Here is a 19,715-nt window from a genome sequence, read left to right on the forward strand (position 1 = left end):
AAAGGCATTCCGGAGGAAGTCATCCCTACCCTGATCAAAGCCAGGAAGGATGTCACCGCAAAACATTATCACCGCATTTGGCGGAAATATGTTGCTTGGTGTGAGGCCAAGAAGGCCCCAACGGAGGAATTTCAACTGGGTCGATTCCTACATTTCCTGCAAGCAGGTGTGACTTTGGGCCTCAAATTGGGGTCCATTAAAGTCCAGATCTCGGCCCTGTCGATTTTCTTTCAAAAATAACTGGCTTCACTGCCTGAAGTTCAGACTTTTGTCAAGGGAGTTCTGCATATTCAGCCTCCTTTTGTGCCCCCAGTGGCACCTTGGGATCTCAATGTGGTTTTGGAGTTTCTAAAATCACATTGGTTTGAGCCACTTAAAACTGTGGATTTAAAATATCTCACGTGGAAAGTGGTTATGTTGTTGGCTCTGGCTTCAGCCAGACGGGTGTCCGAATTGGCGGCTTTGTCCTGTAAAAGCCCCTATCTGATTTTCCATATGGATAGGGCAGAGTTCAGGACTCATACTCCGTTTCTCCCGAAGGTGGTATCAGCTTTTCACTTGAACCAACCTATTGTCTGCAATACTTGTACATAGTTATTGTTACACAAATCGGGTTGTTATGCCGAGCCATCTGTTCAGAGGCTTCATTGTTATCATACTGTTAACTGGGGTTCCTATCACGAGTTATATGGTGTGATTGGTGTGGCTGGTATGAGTCTTACCCGGGATTCAAAATCCTTCCTTATTGTGTCAGCTCTTCCGGGCACAGTGTCCTAACTGAGGCTTGGAGGAGGGTCATAGGGGGAGGAGCCAGTGCACACCAGGCAGTCCTAAATCTTTCTTAGAATGCCCAGTCTCCTGCAGAGCCCGTCTGTTCCCCATGGTCCTTACGGAGTCCCCAGCATCCACTACGGACTACGAGAAATAGAATTACCGGTGAGTAAATTCTTATTTTCTCTGACGTCCTAGTGGATGCTGGGGACTCCGTAAGGACCATGGGGATTATACCAAAGCTCCCAAACAGGCGGGAGTAAATTCTTATTATTACAGTAAATAGTCACATATTCTCCTTGCTCAGTTACTACAAAAATCATACTTCACCCTCTTCTGTTATTTCAAATTAATGAGGGAAATGTAGCTGCAAATTGGGGGAGTCAGGAGCCCGTTATACTCATGTTCACCCCCTCACATCATGTCACTGTGTTACCAGCCCAGAGATCTGACCAGTCTCCTCCCCACACTCTCTGGTGTATCTCATACACCAGGAGCCATCAGCCCCTATTATACTTCTGCTCTCCCCCTCACTACATGTCACTGTTTTAAGCTATGTTTTGAAATACACGCTCTTTCTGCAAAACTCTGAGTGCCGCTGCTTTCTTGGTTATGCCATATCTATTTGTTCCAGAGGGCACTGGAGCAGGGCGAGAGCAATAGAGAATCTAACAGCACCAGAGTAACCCAAGCTGAGATATGTTTCTGTCCGTCACACAGATCACAGGAATTGCCAAGCGGCACCAATAGAGAATCTAACAGCACCAGGGGAGCCCAAGCTGAGATATGTTTCCCAAATGTGGAGAAGACATGCAATTGCTTAAACTTGTAAGTGTTACATGCCACCACTGCGGCTTGTCTCCCTGACAAGTCCCATTTGTTGCTAGGCAACCGGGACACCTTGTAATCTGTCTGCAATGCCTAAAGGTCCTGCTAGTTGCTAGGCAACCAGGATGCCAGACAGCTATGGTGACTGCGGCTACCTAACAGTCTGGATGCTTAGGCTACGTGCAGCAGTGCAGCTGCATGAGATTTCTAATTATGTGGACCTTCCCATTCTGGCTGTTCTGATGGGTTGGGTATGATTTACCGGCAGCCGGGATGCTGGCTGTCAGTATACCAACAGCAGCATCCCAGCTGCTGGAATTCCGGCAGTGCGGTTCCCCCATGGGCTCGCTCCTCTTCGGTTCTATTTGCACTCGGTTGGTGGCATGGACCAACCAACCGAGTGGGAATACTAGGCATTGGTAGGGATTCTGGGCTTAGAGATTCCACTGCTGTTGGATTCCGGCGCCGGTCTTCTGAGCACAAAGATCCCGAGAGCCAGCATTTTAACTACATCCGGTTCTGATTGGTCCTACTTTCTGTTAGAAGGCAGTCATTCCTGCTCTACCCTGCCGGTTGTAGCTTATACCATAGTGTAAGTTGCTGGTCTGTGTCCCTGAATCCTGTACTCTGTTACTGTTCCAGTGCTTGGATTTTCTGCCATGCCTGAACATAGTTCCTGCTAATTTCTATATTATCCTTGGTTATTGCCTTTGCCATTTGTTTCCTTTTGTTCTTCTCTACCACAGCTCAGCCTGCTAGCCTCCCTACCTAGCTGCACTGTGCTCAGTTACCTAACCACGTATATTGTCCTACCCGCTGCTGCTGTGACCCGTATCCTGCCAGTTACCCAGGGTGTGCCCTTCCCTTGTTTGCTATCAGTCTGCCTAGTGTTATTAATCAATCTGTGGTCTCCAGCCAATTGTGTTTAGGGTTTAAGACCTGGTGGCATCTTAAGTACTGGTGTGTGCATAAAACACTAAGGGAACAGAGGGGGGGGGGGGGGGTGTTACAGGCAGAAGACCCTCACAGATGCTCTAGGAGGCTCATACAATTGTGCTGGAGTTCCATAACAATAAGAGGAAAGACCTGGTAGTCTTGTAAGTCTTCAAGTCACATTCAGTTGGGGCTGTCAAAATTTTTTAGCATAGGCATCTACAGGGGACTTATGCAAGGCTGCAGTTGTTGCCTGAAGAGTTTCATGGCTCTGCTTCTGGCTGACAGGACACCATTAGCTCCTGAAGGGAACTGAACGCTAGCTGTGCCTAGATGCTCACTCCCACAGCACGCCTTCACCCCCCTCACAGAGCCAGAAGACAGGTAAGTATGGGAAGATAGATCTCCTATCAAGAAAAGTGACGGCTCAGGTACGGCGCGGCTGGCGGGAGGGCAGTGCACCATTGCTGTCCACACACACACACACACACACACACACACACACAGGCACTGCAGGGCGCGGGGGGGCGCCCTGGGCAGCAAATGTACCTATAAACTGGCACAAAGGGGGCATAAGATGCCGCTGGCACAGCCCTACCCCCGCCAGTATAAATATTATTGAAGTTTACTGAGTGAAAAAATGCGCCATTGCGGGGGCGGAGTTTCTTCCTCGGGCAGCCAGCACACTGCTCAGCGCCATTTGCTCTCTCTCTCAGGCTGCAGAGACAACGCTGGTCCTCTCCTCCCCTTCCGACTACAAGTACAGGGTGCAATTAAGGGGGGCACAAAGCGTTTGGTGGTGCATTACTAGTGTGAATTACTGTGTAAAAGCGCTGTTGTCTGTGGGCATTCTGTGTTCACAGACATTACATACTGGTGCTGGGGTTGTGAACTGGCTGCTCCTATACTGTGTCCCTCTGACAGATTTTACTGTGGGTCTGTCCCCTTATAAGTCCCAGTGTGTCTGTGAGTGTGTGTGGTACACGTGTGTAAGACATGTCTGAGGCAGGGAGTTCCTCCCTGGAGGAAGGCATTTTAGGGACACGGAGTTGTATTGTGGTGGCGCTGCTGGCACACCAAGAGCCTGCATGGGTGAAAGAAATACGTGACAGTATGCATCTTATTAACAGGAGATTTGATAAGTCTAAATCTCAGGCTGAGTGTTGGAGAAAATCTGTGTAAGTTGTGATTTTTCAGGACTCAGTTCTTCCATCTGCATGCGGCCCATCTGGGTCACATAAGAGACCATTTGCGAATATTGTGAATACGGATACTGACACTGATTCTTGTGTCGTCGATAGTGACTCCAGAGAAATAGATCATAAATTGGCAAAAAATATACAATATATGATTGTGGCTATAAGGGACGTGTTGGAAGTTACAGAAGCCACTCCTTTACCTCAGGAGAAGGCGCATTTCTATAAAGAAAAGAAATCCAAAGTCACGTTCCCTCCTTCCCACATGCTAAATACTCTCTTTGAAGGGATGTGGGTGAATCCTGATAAGAAATTTCATATTCCTAAGCGGATTCAGATAGCTTACCCTTTCCCAGCAGAGGACAGGAGAAAATGGGAATCACTCCCTGTGTTAGACCGTGCACTATCCAGGTTGACAAAGAAGGTAACTCTCCCTACACCTGGCACGGCTTCACTAAAAGAGCCGACTGACCATAAGATGGAAACTAGATTGAAATCCATTTATGTTGCCAATGGTACACTGCTCAGACCCACTATTGCCTGTGCGTGGGTCAGTCGTGCTATTGAAAAATGGTCAGAAAGCGTGTCATCAGAAATTGACACGATTGATAAAGATGAGATACTCCTTAAGTTAGGGAATATCAAAGACGCTGCCGCGTACATGCTAGAAGCAATGAAAGATATTGGACTCTTGAGTTCACAAGTCGCTACCATGGCAGTATCGGCTAGGCGGGCATTGTGGATTCACCAGTGGAACGCGGATGCAGATTCCAAAAGAAACATGGAGGCTCTCCCATATAAAGGTGAGGCCTTATTTGGCGATGGACTGGATGCATTAGTCTCGGCGGCTACCGCAGGTAAGTCAACGTTTTTGCCTTCGGCGCCTGCACCGGCAAAAAAGACCTATCACCCACACATGCAGTCCTTTCGGCCCAATAAATACAAAAAAGCGTGATGTTCCCCCTTCTTTGCAGGTAGGGGAAGGAAAAGAAGCCCACAGCGGCTCCAGGTTCCCAGGAGCAGAAGTCTACCCCTACTTCTGCCAAATCTTCAGCATGATGCTGGATCTCCCTTGCGGGAGGCGGCTCGGGTGGGGGCACGTCTCAAACTGTTCAGCCAAGGTTGGAGTTTGTCTGGCCTGGATCCCTGGGTATTGCAAATAGTATCCCAGGGATACAATCTGGAGTTTCAAGACTTTTCAAATCAACCTTGCCAGCTTTACTTCAAGAAAGAGAAGCAGTAACAGCGGTAATCCAAACATTATGTCAGGACCAGGTCATAGTCCTGGTACCTTTTGTCACAACAAGGAGAGGGGTTTTATTCAAGCCTCTTAGTAGTTCCGAAGCCGGACGGCTTGGTCAGACCGATCCCAAACCTTAAAAATTTGAATCTCTACTTGAAACGGTTCACGTTCAAGATGGAATCACTCCGGGCAGTGATTTCCAGTCTGGAGGAGGGGGACTTCATGGTGTCGGTATACATCAAGGATGCTTACCTGCATGTTCCCATTTATCCCCCTCACCAGGCCTATCTGAGATTTGCGGTTCAGGATTGCCATTACCAGTGCCAGACGTCACCTTTTGGTCTCTCCACGGCGCCGAGGGTATTCATCAAGGTGATGGCGGAGATGATGGTCCTCCTTCGTCAAAAAGGTGTCAGTATAATTCCTTATCTGGACGATCTCCTTATAAAGGCGAGATCCAGGGAGCAGTTGTTGCAAAACATCACACTCTCCCTGTCGATACTCCAACAACTCGGTTGGATCATAAATTATCCAAAGTCACAATTGGAACCGACAACAAGATTGTCTTTTCTCGGGATGATTCTGGAGACGGAAGTTCAGAGAGTATTTCTTCCGGTGGAAAAGGCTCTGGAAATCCAGAAAATGGTAAAACAGATATTGAAACCATCCAGTGTGTCGATCCATCAGTGCATTCGGTTGTTGGGGAAGATGGTGGCGGCCTACGAGGCCATACAGTTTGGCAGGTTCCATGCCAGAGTATTCCAGTGGGACCTGTTGGACAAGTGGTCGGGATCCCACCTTCACAAGCACCAGAAGATAGTCCTGTCGTCTAAAGCCAGTATTTCACTCCCGTGGTGGCTACACAGTCCGCACCTACTAGAGGGACGCAGGTTTGGGATTCAGGACTGGTAAGCATGGATGCAAGTCTCCGAGGCTGGGGAGCTGTCACTCAGGGGGAAAACTTCCAAGGAAAATGGTCAAATCAGGAAGCCTGCCTTCACATAAACATGCTGGAATTGAGAGCCATTTACAGCAGCCTTCAACAAGCGGTACATCTTCTTCAAGATTATCCCGTACAGATCCAGTCGGACAATGTAACAGCAGTTGCATACATAAACAGGCAGGGCGGAACGAAAAGCAGAGCGGCAATGGCAGAGATGACAAAGATCCTCCTCTGGGCAGAAAGCAATAGCAGTGGATGCTCTAGTGACCCAGTGGGTATTCTGGTCAGTGTATGTCTTCCCTCCACTTCCGCTGATCCCAAAAGTTCTCAGGATCATAAGAAGAACAAGGGTTCGACCAATCTTCATTACCCCAGACTGGCCAAGGAGGGCTTGGTACCCAGATCTTCAGGAGTTGCTCATAGAAGATCCTCTGCCTCTTCGCAAGGACCTGCTGCAGCAGGGGCCGTGCGTGTATCAGGACTTACCGCGGCTACGTTTGACGGCATGGCTGTTGAGCGCTGGATCCTAGCCCAATAGGGTATTCCAAAAGAAGTCATTCCCGCACTTATTCAGGCCAGGAAAGGAGTAACGTCGAAACGTTACCACCGTATTTAGAGAAAATATGTGTCTTGGTGTGCCAAGAAGGCTCCAACGGAAGAGTTTCACTTGGGACATTTTCTCCATTTTCTGCAGGCTGGTGTGGAGGCGGGCCTCCGATTGGGGTCAGTGTTCTTCCAAAAACAATTGGCCTCTCTTCCAGAGGTTCAGACCTTCGTGAAAGGGGTTCTGCACATCCAGCATCCATTTGTGCCTCCAGTGGCACCATGGGACCTTAATGTGGTGTTGCAGTTCCTTCAATCGGATTGGTTTGAGCCTCTATATGAGAGATAGAGTTGAAGTTTCTCACTTGGATAGTGGTGATGCTTTTGGCATTGGCATCCGCACGGCGTCTGAATTGGGGGCCTTGTCTCACAATAGTTGAGAACTCATCAACATTTTCTTCCGAAGGTGGTTTCATCTTTCCACATAAACTAACCTATTGTGGTGCCAGGAGTTACTGACACGTTGACTGCATCAAAGTCTCTAGATGTGGTTAGAGCTTTGAAGATTTATGTCACTAGAACAGCTCGAATTCGGAAAACAGAGTCTTTGTTTGTCCTGTATGCTCCCAACAAGATTGGGTGTCCTGCTTCACAGCAGACTATTGCGCGTTGGATCAGAGGTACGATTCAGCAAGCTCATACTACAGCTGGATTGCCGTTACCGACGTCGTTAAAGGCCCATTCTACTAGGAAGGTGGGCTCATCCTGGGCGGCTGGCCGGGGGGTCTCGGCATTACAACTTTGCCGAGCAGCTACTTGGTTGGGGTCAAACACATTTGCTAAATTCTACAAGTTTAACACCTTGGCCGATGAAGACCTCAAGCTCGGTCAATCTGTGCTGCAGGTTCATCCGCACTCTCCCGCCCGTACTGGAGCTTTGGTATAAACCCCATGCTCATGAAGTGGACCCCAGCATCCTCTAGGACGTATGAGAAAACAGGATTTTAATACCTACTGGTAAATCCTTTTCTCCTAGTCCGTAGAGGATGCTGGGCGCCCGTCCCAGTGCGTCGTTTACCTCCAGTTTAATTATACTCAAGTTGTGTTATGTTAGTTTCAGCTTGTTACTGCAATTGGTTCATGCCTGTTGCCGTGTGTTATGTTGAATGCCATGTGTGCGGCATGGTTGAGGTGTGAGCTGGTATGTATCTCACCACTAGTATTAAAGTAAATCCTTTCCTCGAAATATCCGTCTCCCTGGGCACAGTTCCTATAACTGAGGTCTGGAGGAGGGGCATAGAGGGAGGAGCCAGTTCACACCCATTGAAAAGTCTTAAAAGTGCCCATGGCTCCTGCGGAACCGTCTATACACCATGGTCATGAAGTGGACCCCAGCATTCTCTACGGACTAGGAGAAACGGATTTACCGGTAGGTTTTAAAATGCTGTTTTCACATGCTTTCCCCATATAGAACTTGCTTTGGTACATCTCGTTAGTCATGGAGTCTAAAAGAAAATCAAATTACAAGTTACCAGATAATTTTGTTACTCTGAAGAACTCCATGGTAGCCCCATATATCCCACTCTTCAATGTGTTTATATTTTGTAGAAACAGGTGTGGAAGTCACTTCAGACAAGGATGGTAGAGAGGTCAGGGATAGACCTTCTGGGATGTGAACTTTTACCTGTATCTCATGGGGAAGTGGATTTAACCCTCTAGTTATGGCTGCCGTATATTTCTTCCAGTAACATCATTTGCTTATATGTATTTTATTCCCTGTAGATGAATGTAACAGAAGAAATATATTGGCTGAACATCCCATTGTATAGCCAGATTGTGAAATTGAAGCTAAAGATATCATGCAAGATTCTCTGGAAAACCATATGATCCCAATTGTACATCCAGTACCTCACAGTGCAGATATATCATCTGTTACCTCTATTCATGAGGAATGTTATCCTGATACCTCAGATATTGGTCTATCTATGACAGCTCTTAGAGTAGATAGAACATTTCCCAGTGCTGTACATGACGAATGTTTTACTCGGAGCACAAAGCTTATTACCCATCAGCCACCTAAGACAGATGAAAGACCATTTCCATGCTCTGAGTGTGGGAAATGTTTTACATACAAATCAGAATTAGTTAGACATCAGAGAAGTCACACTGGTTTGGAGCAATTTCCATGTTCTAAGTGTGGGAAATGTTTTACGTGTAAATCATCTTTTGTTATACATGAGAGAAGTCACACAGGTGAGAAGTCATTTCCATGCTCTTAGTGTACAAAATGTTTTGCTTACAAATCAAAGCTTGTTTTACATGAGAGAAGTCACACAGGTGAGAAGCCATTTCCATGCTCTGAGTGTACAAAATGTTTTGCTTACAAATCAAAGCTTGTTTTACATGAGAGAAGTCACACAGGTGAGAAGCCATTTCCATGCTCTGAGTGTGGGAAATGTTTTACTAGCAAATCACAGCTTGTTGAACATTTGAGAAATCACACAAGAGAGACGCCATTTCCATGCTCTGAGTGTAGAAAATGTTTCAAACGCAAATCACATCTTGTTACACATCAGAGAAGTCACACAGGTGAGAAGCCATTTCCATGCTCTGAGTGTGGGAAATGTTTTACACTTAAATTAGATCTTGTTAGACATCAGAGAACTCACACAGGTGAAAAGCCATTTTCATGCTCTGAATGTGGCCAATATTTTACACGCAAATCATGTCTTGTTGTGCATGAGAGAAGTCACACAGGTGAGAAGCCATTTCCATGTTCTGAGTGTGGGAAATGTTTTACACGCAAATCATATCTTGTTGTGCATGAGAGAAGTCACACAGGTGAGAAACCATTTCCATGTTCTGAGTGTGGGAAATGTTTTACACGCAAATCAGATATTGTTATACATGAGAGAATTCACACAGGTGAACAACCATTTCCATGTTCTGAGTGTGGGAAATGTTTTACAAACAAATCAAATCTTGTTAAACATCAGATAATTCACAAGTGAGAGGCCATTTCCATTTTCTAAATGTTGAAAATGTTTTAGACACAATTCACAGCTTGTTCAACATCAGAGAAGTCACACAGGTGAGAGGCCATTTCCATGCTCTGAGTGTGGGAAATGTTTTACACACATATCCACTCCATATTTACAGAGAGAGGATATTTCTAGAGTTGGCTTTGACATAAAAGAACACCAGCAAATACAACCTCATTAATAAAGGGAATAGAAAAATTATAAAGAGAGTTTAGAAAAATATTTGTTCATTTGTATATAAAAAAGCCCTGATTAAAATGTATAAATATATTTGAGATATATACAAAGTTTTAACAAGCACATCACACTATGCTCATGTACAATTTTACCATTATTTTTCTGATTGCATTTTTTTTCTTGAGTTTATATTTTTATTAATACTTTACAAACAATATAGTACATGCAATTTGTTACATGTTACTGGCGCTGTGCAAACTCTACGTAGATATAGAAAAAAGGATGAGACTTTGTATCAAACATTAATAAAGTGTAAATTTCATGAAATAACACATAAGTTGTGTCTTATTGGTGTTAGTGGTGCCCATATGAAATATATGGAATACCACATGACATTGTAGATCTACCTATTGCTAGAACTCCATCGGTGGGATGTGATGGAGTCCAGGATCGCTGGAGGTGCAGGATGCTGGATCTCAGATGTTTTTGTAAAGGCACAATCACAAGGCGTGGTTTTGCATTGTAAGGTATTGCCCCTTTAAAAAAAAAATTGGCTACCTGCACCTCAGGAAATCTTAGACTTCATCACATCCCACCACATATGTTCTTTCCAAGGATGGTCTAATAAAAAAATATACGTTATGGTAAGAATTTACCATTGATAACGGTATTTCTCCTATGTCCATAGGATAACATTGGGATATGCTGGAGCGACAGCAGATTGGCACCTAATGATTACGAGTTTTCTGGCCTCCCAGGATGCAACGGGCTCGTCCATATAATCCCGCCCACTGACTCAGTCAAATCAGTTGTGTCCAAAGCATTTAGGCAGTAGCATTATGTAGAACCCTATTCAGGCGAGAAGAACACAAATGCACACCCTTCCACGCAAGAGGGAAGAGGCTAGTGAGTATAAAGATTCTCAAATCAGGTGCGTCACGATGGAATCCCTGTGGCAACCTGTGGACATAGGAGAAATACCGTTATCAACGGTAAGTTCTTACCATAACGTATATTTCTCCGGCTGAGTCCACAGGTTATCCACAGGATAACATTGGCACTTCCCAAAGCAAATTTTTAGTGGTGGGGACTCTCCTGATTAGACAGAACTTTTTGCCCGAATTCAGCATCATGAGAGGCAAAGGTATCCAAGGCATAATGTCTAATGAATGTGTTAATGGAAGACCATGTGGCTGCCTTACATATCTGTTCTGCTGAAGCACCATGTTGTGCTGCCCATGAAGGACCTACCTGACGTGTACGGTCAGCAGAGACAGCCAGAACAGGGAGATCAGCTTGAGAGTATGCTTCTGAAATCGTCATTCGAAGCCATCTTGCTAGCGTCTGTTTAGTAGCAGGCAATCCCCTGTTGTGAAATCCGTAGAGAATGAAGTGAGAATCAGTCCGATGGAACTGGTACGATCTACGTAGATTCTTAATGCACGGACTACATCCAGCGACGCTTCTCCCACAGACAGTCCCGAAACCTGAAAATCCAGGACTACAATTTCTTCGTTAAGGTGAAACTTTGAGACCACCTTTGGTAGATAACCAGACTTAGTTCTGAGAACTGCTTTATCTGGATAGAAAATCAGAAAAGGAGATTTACACGACAGCGCTCCTAAATCTGATACTCTTCTGACTGATGCCATAGTCAGTAGAAAGAGTGCTTTAGCTGTTAACCATTTAATATCCACTTTCTTAAATGGCTCAAATGGAGCCCCTTGAAGGGCTTTGAGGATCAAACTTAAATCCCAAGGTACTGGAGGAGGAAGAAAAGGTGGTTGAATGTACAGCATTCCCTGGCAAAAAGTACGCACATCTTGTAATTTTTTTTTTAAACTATACAGTCAATACTGAAACTTGAATTCTCAAGGAAGCCACCTTCAAACTCTTAACCATTCCTGCCTGAAGGAAATCTAAGATTCTGGATACTCTGAAAGATCTTGGATCCATATTTCTTTCACTGCACCAATGAATGTAGTCTTGCCATATTCGGTGATAAATGCGAGCTGAGGAGGGTTTCCTTGCTAAAAGCATTGTTTGAATTACCTGTTGTGAAAAACCTCTTGATTTCAGGATAGAGGTTTCAACAGCCATGCCGTCAAAGACAGCCGATCCAGATGCCTGTGATAACAGGGACCCTGCATCAGTTGATCTGGATGTTGAGGGAGCAGAATTGGAGCATCCATCGACATCCTCTGCAGATCTATGTACCAATGCCTTCTGGGCTAAGCCGGAGCTATTAGAATCACGGCCCCCTTTGCTTGTTTTATTTTCCTCACCACCCTGGGTATCAGGATGATTGGAGGAAACAGATAAGCCAGATGAAATTCCCATTTCACTAACAGTGCGTCCACAAAGATTGCTCCGAGGTCTTTTGTTCTTGACCCGTATACCGGAACTTTGTTGTTCAGAGGGGACGCCATGAGATCTATCTCTGGCAACCCCCAATTGTCTACTAGAGTCTGAAATACTTCCGGGTGTAGAGCCCATTCGGTTGCTCGAATGGTGTGTCGACTGAGAGAGTCTGCTTCCCAGTTTAGGACTTCTGGGACGAATACTGTGGACAATGCTGGAAGATGGAGTTCTGCCCACTTTAGTACGTGACTTACCTCCCTCATTGCTCTTTGGCTGCGAGCTCCTCCCTGATGGTTGAGGTATGCTACTGCCGTGGCATTGTCCGAGCGGATCTGGACTGGTTTTCCTTGAAGAGTGCCTTTGCCTGAACAGTGCCATGTATATGGCCCAAAGTTCCATGATTTCCCGGACACTGCTCCCCAGCCCTGAAGACTGGCATCCGTTGTCAGGATCTCCCAATCTGATATCCAAAAGGGTCTCCCCTTGTCTAGATGGGATGTCTGCAGCCACCAGGCTAATGACCTTTTTACCTTTACTGGAAGTACCATCACTTGTTTCTTTATTGTCTGATGTACTCCATTCCATTTGGTCAGAATCAAATGTTGTATAGGTCTTGAGTGGAATTGTGCGTATTCCAAAATGTTGAATGTTGTATCAATCCCATCACTCGCATTGCCGTGTGAACTGATATTGTCTGACTGTGCAACAATTCCTGAATCATTAACTGCACCTTAGATATCTTTTCCACAGGTAAAAATATTTTCTGCAGACGTAAATCAAATACAGCCCCTAAGTGAATCATCCGTTGTGACGGAATCAGAGACGACTTTGCCCAATTTATGAGCCATCCGTGTTTCTGTAGACAAGTTATTGTCTGTTGGAGATGGCTCAAGAGCAATTCCTGGGATTGTGCCAGGATTAAAAGATCATCGCGGTATGGAAAGATTCTTATCCCGTTTGCGGAGATAAGTTACCATAACCACCATGATCTTGGTAAACACTCTGGGGGCTGTGGCTAACTCAATGGGTAAGGCCTTGAATTGAAAATGTTGCTGGAGGATAGTGAACCTGAGGTAACACTGATGGGACAATGCTATTGGCACATGCATGTAAGCATTTTGTATATCCAGGGATGCCATGAAATCCCCCTGGTTCCATGGCCAAAACTATGGAGCGTAATGTTTACATGTGGAACCGTGGGACCCAAATGTATTTGTTTAACATTTTGAGATTGAGAATGGGCCGAAATGACCCACTGGGCTTCTGGACCAAAAATGGGTTGGAGTAAAAACCCTGCCTCCGTTGTGCCTGGGGTATTGGAATAATTACCCCCGACTGAAGCAATTTCTGAACTGCTTCTTGCCTTTTCCTCTATGTGAGACGGACTGGTACAAAAAAACCTTCCAGGAGGCTGCATCTTGAAAGGGAAAACATAACCCAGAGATACCACTTCTTGCACCCAAGTGTCTGTGGTCGACTGCTGCCATATGTGTGCAAACTGAAGAAGACTGCCCCCTACCTTGGAGTCTCACAAGTGGAGGCCCACACCATCAGGCTGATGGTTTCTGTTCTGGTTTGGAAGCTGGCCCTCTAGTGGCCCACTGCTTCCTTGCTTTACTAGATTTATTGTACTGGGTTTGTTTCTCTTAATTTTTACCTGCCACTGAAATTGCCGAAATCCCGAGCCCTTTGGTTTAGGATTATAGCTGGCAGGAAACTTGACTTTCTTTGATTCAGCTTCTGACTTCAGAATATCTGTCAATTCCTTGCCAAAAAGGATGTTCCCAACAAAAGGTAAAGCTTACAGGACCTTTTTGGATTCTGAATCAGCTTTCCATGTACGTAGCCAAATTGCTCTGCGAGCAGCTACCATTAAGGCTGATGCTTTAGAAGCAATTGTACCCAAATCCATTGCTGCTTCTTCTAGGAATAGCGCAGCCTGTTTCATATGGGCTATATCAGACTCCTGTTCCCTAGTAGGTGCTGAGAGCCCATTTTCCAATTCTTCAGCCCATTCAACAACCGCTTTTGCCATCCAGACTGAGGCCATAGCAGGCCTTATGACTGCCCCTGACAGAGAAAATATGTTTTTAGAAAAACCATCCACTCTTCTGTCTGTGACATCATTTAATCATGTAGATAGCAAGGGTAAAATAGATTTTCGCAGTAGTCAAATGACGTGCGTATCTACCTTAGGAGGCACTTCTCTTTTTAAACAGTCCCCAGTTGGAAAAGGGTAGTAAGAATCTCATTTTTTTGGAATTCTATATCTCCTATTGGGCGTAGCCCAAGGTTCCTACATGATTTCTGTAAGTTCCTCTGACCCTGGAAACTCAACCCTAACTGTTTTGGGACGTTTAAACACAGGTGCTTTAGTTTTAACTATTATATCAGCTGAATCTACTAGGGACAGAATAGCCTTCATTGCTCCAATTAATTCAGCTATATCTTCTGAGCTGAAACCCTCCATTTGTTCTTCATATGGTGAAGTAGAGTATATGGAGTCATCATCTGTTCATTCTGTGTAGCCTGTGAATTTGATGATATATTTACCCTTCGTTTATCAGCTTGTTGACTTGTAGAAGCTGTTGGGGCTATAGCATAAGATGGGAGCTGCATGTATGGGTTAATAGTGTACCCTATTCCTGCGGTTGGATCTGCAGGTACCAACCTGTCAGTTATACTAGACAGAGTTTGTGCAAATATGGCTCAAGGTGGATCTATTTGTTGTTGAACAGGGATCTGCCTTGTAATCTGCTGGAATGAAAAACAATTTGCACATAACCCCTCATTTGCCAAATATTGAGTTATTAACCCCACCTTGCAGGATAAACATGTTTTGAGTGTTGGTGTTACTGTAGGAATTTCATCACCTTTGCTGCTCTTAGATATGATAAACAATCAGCTTTTCCACAGTACTACACAATCTGTGACTGAAAACACTTTATATGCATAAAAATGATATCAATCTGACCCCAACCCAAGCACCTGCGTTGAGGTTCAGAAAAAACACTGACAACATATATAAAGTCAGCAATCACACTAGCAGTCTGCCACATGTTATATATTAGTCATATGAGCATGTTATCAACTACAAACACATTTCAAGTATGTAGGTGTACATTTACTGTTTTCTGTATTATACAGTTATTTCAATGTATTCAGACGCAATTGCGGAGAAAATCACAGTATCGTACAAACTCATAAGCAATAGGCACTAAACTTAACTATTCATACTAACAACAGTAGATAGAAATGTAATGCTGTATAACCCTTACTCGGTAGAGTGGGATACAGGGAGACTCACCCCACTTCCAGGATTGGTCAATACGTTTAGCAACCGCTGAGTGGATCCAGACGCTACTAGCGTACACTGCCGCTCCGGTAACTTTTAGTGGACACAGACGTTCAGTGAACGTTAGTGTATGCAGACGCTCATGTCTGTGACCCGGTCTCCTAGCGGTAACCTTAGTGTACACAGACGCAGCGGCCTATGCAGCAACCGAGTCCCCTCGTGGTAGCGTTGAGACGGAAGTGAGGCTATCAGTTCATGGCGGGAGACGCACAGAAACTGGTCATGAACTGGGGGGAGGGGTGACCAGGAGAGCGTCTGACTCCCCACTACTGACATCAGCCCTAAGGATCGCAGCCTCAAACTAATCCTGGCACCTTATGATCCCTAAAGCCTAGCGCTAGAGGACCCGTAGTGGTGGCGCGCCAGCTACTGTTTGATAGTCTCCTCCCAATACAGTGCGGCTGTGTCCGTATTCCCCTTCTAAGTGGAACAGATGCCTTACCTTCTCCCCGTGCTCCGGCCACAGCCTGGTAACGTCTGCTGGACCTGCTAGTAACATCCGACACAGATGCCCGTCAAGACAGCACTTGTACCATAGGTAAGCGTTGTTGCGACCTGGTGGAGAGTTGATGGAGCAACTCTTTCCAATATGCGTGTAAAACGCTGTTAGGAAAGATCACCCAAAACATAAACTATAAAAATAAATGATATAAAGCTCAGGGCTGCCAAAATACAGCAGCCCTGTGACCATGGTCCGGCTCCTGCCGCACCAAACAAAAAACTGATTTGACTGAGCCAGTGGGCGGGATTATATGGACGAGCCCGGTGCATCCTGGGAGGCCAGAAAGCTTGTGATCGTTTGGTGTCAATCTACTGTCGCTCCAGCATATCCCAATGTTATCCTGTGGACAACCTGTGGACCCTGACGGAGAAAGGGAACTTGATTCTCACTGACATCATGCCGGTAGCCTCTGTAAAGCCAATGTTATGGAGAATACTCCTTGTGTAACAAGATCTGCGTTAGCACAAATAATACGGAAAGTGCATTCAATGTTCTATTTAGTTTAATCAAAAGTGATATAATAAAATATGCAAATATGTCCAGAGTACATTGGTGGTCATTCCGAATTGTTCGCTAGCTGCTTTCATTCGCAGCGCAGCGATAAGGCAAATAAATGGCATGCGTATGCGGCCAATGCGCACGCGCGTCGTACTATTATAACAAAGGATGTCGTTTCACAAAAGGTCTAGCGATGCATTTCAGTCGCACTGCTGGCCACAGAGTGACTGACAGTAAGACGGCATTTCTGGGTGTCAACTGACCAATTTCAGGGAGTGTTTGAAAAAATGCAGGCGCGGCTGGGTGAACGCAGGGCGTGTTCGGGACGTCAAAACAGGAACTGAATAGTCTGAAGTGATCGCAAGCACTGAGTAGGTCTGGAGCTACTCTGAAACTACACAAAATTATTTTGTAGCCGCTCTGCAATCCTTTCATTCGCACTTCTGCTAAGCTAAGATACACTCCCAGTGGGTGGCGGCTTAGCGTTTGCACGGCTGCTAAAAGCTGCTAGCGAGCGATCAACTTGGAATGAGAGCCATTGTTCAAAGATAGAAAATATTGCTATCCCAGACCATGTGCCGACATGGTTGACACGGACGCTCTCTTCCCATAGATTGCTCTCCTTTAATTGGAGGATTTTCTCTTATTTAGTAAACTCACCAGACTTTGAAGCATCACTTTTTTATTTATACAGCTGACAATATCCAACATACAGAGGACATACATTTGTTTTGAGCTGCATCCGAGCCGGTACTCCGGGGTCACGTTATTGCATATGTCACCGCTAATCACTAAAGAGGCTGCAGGAACTTATAGGCCCTACACACCTAGCGATAATTTGAAAGATATGAACGATCTCGTTCATAAATGAACGAGAACTCGTTCATATCTTTCAGTGTGGAGACTACAGCGATGAACGATGCGCGTCCCCGCGCTCGTTCATCGCTGATCTCCCGTCGGCTGTGCATGCAGGCCAATATGGACGATCTCGTCCATATTAGCCTGCACTTCAATGCAGCCGGGTGACGGGGGGAGTGAAGAAACTTCACTCCCCCCGTCACTGCCCCCCCGCCGCCGGGTTGCTCGTCGGCCGTATCGGCCGTCGGGCACCTCGGCGGCGAATCGCCGAGTGAGTAGGGCCTATTAGTTTAGCTGTCTCCAATTCTTACTCCAACCTACTGAATAGCAACACCCCGGAGACCCGTCAGGTGTACACAGACACTAAATCACTGTATGATGCTTTATGCACAGAGAAAGCCAATACTCCCTAGACTACCAAAAACCCTGATACTTTACATGGGGCAATAAAGCTGGCAAGTTAGTAGCCTCCGTGGTTCACAGTCCTCAACCCCCCGGTAATCATCCTGAAAATCACCTGAGACACAGGACAACTGACCTCTGCTCCTGACATTGATCATTTGTTTTTATATTATTATACACCTTTATATACTGCTTCCCCTGATAACCCGTCTCTAGGTATGGAATTTATTAGGGAGGCGGGAGCCCCGACATTAACAGAGGACGAACATGACCCCATTTCAGAGCAGGAAATTTGTTCTACTATTAGTTGATTAGCTAACTGTAAAGTCCCAGGTCCTGATGGACTAGGTGCTGAATACTATAAACTGCTGTCCCCTCATCTATTACCGCATCCACTAAAATAGGATTTTAATACCTACCAGTAAATCCTTTTCTCAGTCCGTAGGGGATGCTGGGGACTCCGTAAGGACCATGGGGTATAGACGGGATCCGCAGGAGACATGGGCACACTATAAGACTTTGAATGGGTGTGAACTGGCTCTTCACTCTATGCCCCTCCTCCAGACCTCAGTTATAGGAACTGTGCCCAGGGAGGCTGACATTTCGAGGAAAAGGATTTCTGTTAAACTAAAGGTGAGATACATACCAGCTCACACCACAACACACCGTACAACTGGATTAGCAGGAATACCAGATAACAGTATGAACGAAAAACAGCAACAAGCTAAACATAACCGATAAACAACCTTTGTGTAACCGAAAACAACCACGAACAATACAACTGCAAGTAACAGTCCGCACTGGGACGGGCGCCCAGCATCCTCTACGGACTAGGAGAAAAGGATTTACCGGTAGGTATTAAAATCCTATTTTCTCTTGCATCCTTGAGGATGCTGGGGACTCCAAAAGGACCATGGGGTTTATACCAAAGCTCCAGACCGGGCGGGAGAGTGCGGACGACTCTGCAGCACCGATTGAGCAAACATGAGGTCCTCATCAGCCAGGGTATCAAACTTGTAGAAGTTAGCAAAAGTGTTTGAACCCGACCAAGTAGCCGCTCGGCAAAGTTGAACCGCCAAGACTCCTCTGGCATCCACCCAAGAAGAGCCCATCTTCCTAGTAGAATGGGTCTCCACCGACTTCGGTAATGGCAATTCAGCCATAGAACGAACATGCCGAATCGTATCACAGATCCAGCGTGTAACAGACTGCATAGCAGCAGGCGCCCCAATTACACTGGGAGCAAACCGGACAACAGAGCCTCTGTTTCCTCAATCTGAGCCGAATTGGTGACATAAATATTCAAAGCCCTGACTACATCGAGAGACTTTGAATCAGCCAATGCTTAAGTAATCACAGGCATCAAAATAGGCTGGTTTCCGTGAAACACAGAAACCACTTTTGGCAGAACTATTTTCCGAGTTCTCAATTCCGCTCTATCCACATGGAAGATCAAACGGGCTATTGTGAGACAAAGTTGTAATGCCGAGACGCCTCGGGCAGCCGCCCAAGAAGAGCCCACCTTCCTAGTGGAATGGGCCTTTACCGAATTTGGTAACGGCAATCCAGCCGTAGAATGAGCATGCTGAATCGTGTTACAGATCCAGCGAGCAATAGTCTGCTTAGAAGCAGGAGCGCCAACCTTGTTGGCTGCATACAGGACAAACAGTGCCTCTGTTTTCCTAACCCGAGCCGTTCTGGCCACATACATTTTCAATGCCCTGACCACAGAAAGGGACTCCGAATCCTCCAAGTCCCGCGTAGCCACAGGCACCACAATAGGTTGGTTCATATGAAAAGATGAAATCACCTTAGGCAAAAATTGAGGACAAGTCCGCAACTCCGCTCTATCCACGTGGAAAAGTAGATAGGGGCTATTGTGAGATAAAGCCGCCAACTCAGACACTCGCCTTGCCGATGCCAAGGCCAACAACATGACCACTTTCCAAGTGAGGTATTTTAATTCCACCGTTTGAAGAGGCTCAAACCAGTGAGATTTAAGGAACCTTAACACCACGTTAAGGTCCCATGGTGCCACTGGAGGCACAAAAGGAGGCTGGATAT

General features: G+C 45.8%; 2 protein-coding genes across 3 annotated transcripts in view; both read left to right on the plus strand.

Annotated features, from left to right (window-relative positions):
* LOC135054555 (gastrula zinc finger protein XlCGF17.1-like) overlaps positions 1-8,820 on the plus strand; it is an 88,347-nt gene extending 79,527 nt beyond the window's left edge. For both annotated transcript variants that reach the window (XM_063957710.1, XM_063957711.1), the window contains exon 3: positions 8,240-8,820. In XM_063957710.1, the coding sequence (XP_063813780.1) occupies positions 8,317-8,736 (420 nt within the window). In that variant the 5' untranslated portion in view covers positions 8,240-8,316 and the 3' untranslated portion in view covers positions 8,737-8,820. The remainder of the gene's footprint in view (positions 1-8,239) is intronic.
* Positions 8,740-19,715, plus strand: part of LOC135057081 (oocyte zinc finger protein XlCOF7.1-like) — a gene marked incomplete at its 5' end in the record, with an annotated part of 138,213 nt that continues 127,237 nt past the window's right edge. The window contains 3 exons of the mRNA XM_063962979.1: positions 8,740-9,465; positions 9,521-9,634; positions 10,860-10,977. Of these exons, the coding sequence (XP_063819049.1) occupies positions 8,740-9,465; positions 9,521-9,634; positions 10,860-10,977 (958 nt within the window). The remainder of the gene's footprint in view (positions 9,466-9,520; positions 9,635-10,859; positions 10,978-19,715) is intronic.

Source organism: Pseudophryne corroboree, chromosome 3 (genome assembly GCF_028390025.1).
Source record: "Pseudophryne corroboree isolate aPseCor3 chromosome 3, aPseCor3.hap2, whole genome shotgun sequence".
Taxonomy (NCBI): Eukaryota; Metazoa; Chordata; class Amphibia; order Anura; family Myobatrachidae; genus Pseudophryne; species Pseudophryne corroboree.